The sequence below is a fragment of the Pteropus vampyrus genome, unplaced genomic scaffold, assembly GCF_000151845.1.
Source record: "Pteropus vampyrus isolate Shadow unplaced genomic scaffold, Pvam_2.0 Scaffold4, whole genome shotgun sequence".
Lineage (NCBI taxonomy): Eukaryota > Metazoa > Chordata > Mammalia > Chiroptera > Pteropodidae > Pteropus > Pteropus vampyrus.
The window spans coordinates 4,039,099-4,044,910 of NW_011888785.1; the positions used below are offsets into that span (position 1 = coordinate 4,039,099).

General features: G+C 33.8%; 1 protein-coding gene and 1 pseudogene across 1 annotated transcript in view; both read right to left on the bottom strand.

Annotated features, from left to right (window-relative positions):
- LRRC72 (leucine rich repeat containing 72) overlaps positions 1-5,812 on the bottom strand; it is a 39,174-nt gene that overhangs the window by 6,826 nt on the left and 26,536 nt on the right. The window contains exon 6 of the mRNA XM_011364546.2: positions 4,080-4,232. Coding sequence (XP_011362848.2) covers positions 4,080-4,232 — 153 coding nt within the window. The remainder of the gene's footprint in view (positions 1-4,079; positions 4,233-5,812) is intronic.
- On the bottom strand, positions 3,866-3,984 carry LOC111742981 (annotated as a pseudogene).

Genomic DNA, 5,812 nt, shown 5'->3' on the forward strand with positions numbered 1-5,812 from the left:
TATGATGTCTCCCTTAGAAAATAGTCCTAGTTTATCTCTTTGGCCCAGGACAACTGCCTGGCGCAACTCCAGGGGCCCAGCCATTGATTTCTATGTAAATTGTGCTTACAAGCAGATAGTTTTACTGACTGTGGATTTTTGCCTTCACATGTCCTTCTGACTCTGCATAGCTTTCTTAATTGTCAACCATTCTCCAGACCTCACGTTGACCTCTTTGCCTATCTGAGACTTCATGTATAAGTACCACTTGACATTTGCTTGCCTGGTGTGTCTGGTGTCTTTGCTACCCAGGGTCGCAGCTCAAAACTTTTAATTTTCTGTTTTCTCTGGATTCTGTCTTGTTGCCTTGTACTTGAATTGACCCACTATAGTGAACTGCCATTTGTTGAATGGTCTGCCTGATTTTCCTTTTTGGTTTTCTTATCTGTTCCTGAGTAGTATATGCCTCAGCTGTCTGGTCCAGGCTCTGGGATACTGTCCCCCAGCCTGATCTCAGCCCTTGGAATTCTGTCTTATTTGGGAGAGAAAAGCAAAAATCATGGAAATGTAGCAGTTTCACTTTTGGTAGATATTTTAAAAGTTTATTGATATTATCATTTATTTTAAATAATACTTAATGACTTTCCAATTTAGGTAGTTGAGAAATCTGCAAATGTCATTTTCTTTAAAGTCATATGAAAACCCAAAGAGTTTTGGTTCTGAGAATATCATGCAATAAGAACCAAAGACATTAATGGAAATAGGTACATGCCTTTTAACCACACCTTTTTGATAGCGATAGATAGCTGGGATTTGAAGAAACTTCAAGTTGACCTTGCTTTTCTAGCTATTTGGAGTATAGCTAGTTTCTTTCTCAATTTAGGGTTAAAGATAATAAAATCGAAGTGTGGTATTACAGTTGCCTTATAAACATTTTCAAGTATATTTTCTTCCCAATAAAAGAATTCAGTGTCCTAAATATTCATGTCACAGTAAGATAAGATTAATATCAAAATAAATATAGAAACTGTAAACTAGAAGTCACAAGTTTTAAAAACTCAAATGGTTTCACTGTTAGTTTCATTATAAATGTTTGGTTTGTAGAAAATCAGTAGGTTGACTAGCGTCATGCTGCCAATTTTTAGGAAGGCTATAGTCAACATATTAAAATACTCTCCCTATTCTTCCTCTGTTTTGTTTTTGAAGGTGTGATATGAAAAGTAGTAAAGAGAATAAAAAGGATTATCGTTCTTTTCACAATCCAGTTACACAAAAGAAATGCAAAGCGCTAAAGGTAGTGATCAGCTGTTCTCACACCTGTAACAATTATAGCAGCGAAAAACAGATGGTGAGTGCCCTTATATCGCTTGTTATTGGGTACATTAGCTTTTTTTGAGAGTGAAGGTTTTCTATCCAGAAATTCCTTTTCTACCCCAGCATGGTTCATTTCCACTAATCGGGTCACCTTCAGTTTGGACATCGGCTCTTCGATGAAGTCAAAGAAAAATCAAGGAAGTGGCTGAATAATAGAACGATTCAACTTATCATGCACCTGATGTGTCAGATCAGGTGTTACAGTGTTTTACATATTAAAGTCATAACAATCAGAGGTAGGGATTATCCCTATTTTTAAAAAAGAAAGGTGAAGCAAATTAATGTCCAAAATAAAGCTTGAACTTACTAGCAGAACCAGTGTTCTGTCTGAGGAATCCGATCCCAAAGCCTGTGCTCTTGCCTCTATGCTGGTTGTTCTCTAACTGGAGGATGCACAGAATCACCTGAAAACATAACTTCCTGGGTCCTACCTTTGAGATTCGAATTTAGTAGATCTCGTTTGGGACAAGAATTTGCATTTGTAACAAATTCCTAAGTGATATTGTTGCTGCTAGTTTGGGGATCACACTTTGAGTACCACGGCTCTATACTGTTTTGCATCAGAACATGTCTTATAGATATTACTTCTATTCCAAAGGACAAATAGGGATAAAGGAACAAGTGAATTGACACTTTGTGTGGAAACAATCATACAAATTGAGTCATTCTACAATATAACTGACCTGGTCCTTTCAAAATATCATGGAAACAATTTAGGGATTTATTCTAAATTAAAAGATATTAAAGAGCCATAGCAACTAAATGCAATTATGAATCAGACTGGATTGTGATTTGAAAAAGCAGCTATGGAAGCCATCTTGGAACAACTGGGAAAATTTGAATATAGATGAAATATTCAATACTATAAAGTTATTTTTCTTAGGTGTGATAATGGCATTATAGCTATATAGGAGAACATTATTTTTAAATGTACAGGCTAAATTATTTAGGAGTGAAACATCATGATGTTTGCTACTGAAGTATTTAAATGATTTGGCAATATTTTTATGTTTCCAGTTCACATAAGGCAAAGCCTCATACGGAGGTTTGGTGAATATGGAAGAATATTATTTTTGAATACATGGGCATATACAGGTGTTTAATATTCTTTCAGCTTTTTCTATGTAGAAAATTTCATAATCAAAAATCGAGGGAAAAGTCTTGATTTTTGCTCTCTTTTTTTCTCTTGCTCATTCTTGAACAATAACTTAATTGATTGTAGAATTCTTGGTTGACTATTACTTTTCCTTAGCATTTTAACATTATCAGAGCATTGTTTTCTGACTTCCAAAATTGCAGTTGGGGAGTTTGTTGTGAATCTATAAATTATTCTTTTGTAGGTAAATTTACATTTTCTCTCTGACTATTTTAAGATCATTTTGTTTTTGGCATGGATTTTTGTTTTGTTGTTATCTTTTATGTCTTTGGATTAATTCTGACTGGTGAATCTAAGGATTCATATTATCTATGAAAATTGAAAAATTCCCAGCCATTATTACTTCAAAGGTCACCTTTTCTCAATTTCTCTACCTTTTTCCTTTAGGATTATTAAACTTATATTGAACCTTATCTTTCTAATGTCTCCTTGTATCAACAGCTGATTAATATTTTCTATCTCTTGCTCTCTCTATATTCATTCTGGGTAATTTCTTCAAAACTTTTCCAATTTAATATTTCCCCTTTGTTTCTAGAAAATCTATTCTTAAGTGCATTTTCATTTTCAAAGGTATGTTTGCAAAGTCATGAGGAAAGGCTTTTGTCTTTGTATCTTGTTTTTAGTCCCTCTTTGTGATGCCTGGTGGTACAGCAGCCACCTTGTAACCATAAAGCACACTAAGAATAGTAGAACAAAAAAATTGCTGTATCCTTGAACCCTTGATGATGTCAATGAACTTTACACTAACCCTGGGCACCTTACCTTTGTACTCTTCACTACATGAGAAAAGTAAATCTCTATTTGCTTAAGTCACTATAGTTGGATTTCAGTTACATATAAAAAATTAATTTCAACTAATGAAACACCTGAAGATATTCAAATTATATTTGCATATAATGACCAAGATACTAACAATGCTTTTTTCTAGGTAGAGAAATTGCAGATGATCTTTATTTTTTCTTAATACTTTGTTCATAGTATCAAAAACTTATAGCTTTAATTAGTGAAATTGTCCAGTGATAGTGGTATAATAACAACTGTAGCTTTTTTACTGATCCCTTTATACTGTGCTAGATACTGGGATAAAGATTTCAGTGTAATATCTCATTATTATCACACTACCTCATTGAATTTAATATATATAAATAAAGATAAAAATTACATATTTCTTTAATAAAATTCGAAAATATTTATTTCACTATGCAGGTACTTAGATTATTATATGTGTGTGTGTGTGTGTGTGTGTGTGTGTGTGTGTGTATTTTTTTTTTTAGGCAAGGCAACCCTTGGTTGACCTCACAGATTGCAAAGACCTTGTCAATTTACAATCTCCTATTTTTTATTTTTTATTTTTTATGCCCACAGTACCTGGTCTTCCTAGGTGGTCTTCCATCCAAATACTACCCAGGCCTGACCCTGCTTAGCTTCTGAGATCAGACGGGATCAGGCTTGTTCAGGGTAGCATGGCCATAGACTGGTACTTAGCTTATTATAAATTACAGTTATTATTATCAAATTAATCAAAAGTTTGAGAAGTTTTAATCTCATTTTTTGCTTTTTTTCAAAATACCTGAGGGTACTTTCAGGGCTGGTTTTTGCTTAACTGGTGATCTAGGATTCCATGAGGCATCTACTTTTCTTCTGAATGATATTGATTGAACAATATGAGCCTTTCTGTGGTTAAAAATGGTAATCATTGATCTTCTTTCTTTTTCTGTAACTTCTGATAAATGCAAAAAAGAATGTTATTGGACAGCATTATAAATATATATGCAGAATGATTCAAAACAGAATTGAACAAATTCAAAAATATATTTACCTGAATTATGTTATATGTGAACATCCTATCAAAACTAATTTGTGAAGAGCTATCACAGTTACTTCCATAATCTTACAAGTGCTCGATATATGCCCCTAAGGTCACAGGCACAGATCAATTCTAATGCCTCCCAGACTCTTTCTAACACATCACCAGGGATGAATAAAATTACAACTATGATACATCCTTCATTTCCTCAAGGCTATGAGGAAGAAGAGGTATGAACATAAGGTTTTGATATATTCTCATCAAAAAGGTACTCAGTAATAAATTATTTAGAATGTTTAAACCTAGAGATAGAAAGATAAGTAGAAAGATGAGTAATAAAGCACTTTGGAAGCACAGGCCTCCAAAAATGTAAAATGTAATGCATTGAAGTTGATCATTTTTGTGGCTTATATGAATCAGACATGCTAGCTTATTTACAGCATCTAAAGATGTATTCATTAAAAAGTTACCATTGATGATATAAGTTTTAATACATTTACAGAATTTCAAAGAATATGATTTTTAGAACTTAAATAGACCTTAAAAAATTTAGTCCAATTCTCTCATTTTCAAAATAAGAAACCAAGATAGCAGGGGGTAAATGATTTGGCATTCAACACATTAATGTCAGTATCAGGACCAGAAGGAAGACTGATCCTCATGCTCGGTTAAGATGGCCTTTCCAGTACAGTGGTCAAGAAGCATAAATTGCTAAAGGAAGGAAAATTTCATAGAGCAAAAATTTCAAAAATAATTTAAAAACTTTCATTTCTTAAGAAATTTAGGTTCAGATTTCAGCATTTTGAAACCACTGAGTTATAAGACTGTCTCAAATATTTCTCTATAAGAAAGAGGTCTTACGATTTCTGTCAAGCAACTCTACTCCTGGAAGGTGGTAGATTATATATAAACGATACAGGTTGTATTGGCAGAAAGGGTTTTGGTAGAGACCTGCAAAGAAAGAATTTAAATTAAGATGTCAGATTTCAAAACTAGTTTCACTTATCACTCAATAAAATATAGAAAATTACACGATTAATATAAAACACAGAGACATGTAAAGCTCTGCTTCACAGACCAAGCAAACCCTTCCTTATTCAGGGCAGTACTTTTCCTGTTAAATTCGTTCATTCAACAAATATTTTCTGAGTGCTTGCTATCTATTAGGAACTGTGCTAAGTGCCAGGGACAGATCATTGACCGGAATATCTGCCACAAAAGAGAAAAGGTTTAACATGTCCACAAGTTAATTAGTAAAGGAAGAACTACATGTCAGCTCTATGGGGGTCTTGATGCTGGTATTTATTAAAGTACTTGTTCACTCGTTCTCTTCTTCAAGCGGTTACAGGTTGCCTGTGTGGAGATGGACGGAGATGTGGTATATTGTTCTAATATAGTTTTCTTCCTCCACTTCGCACCATTGTGCATAGGTCAGAATAGGTAAATGCCAGCAGCAGCTTCAGATCTCAGCAGGAGCAGAGCTGAGTAGCTGTTGA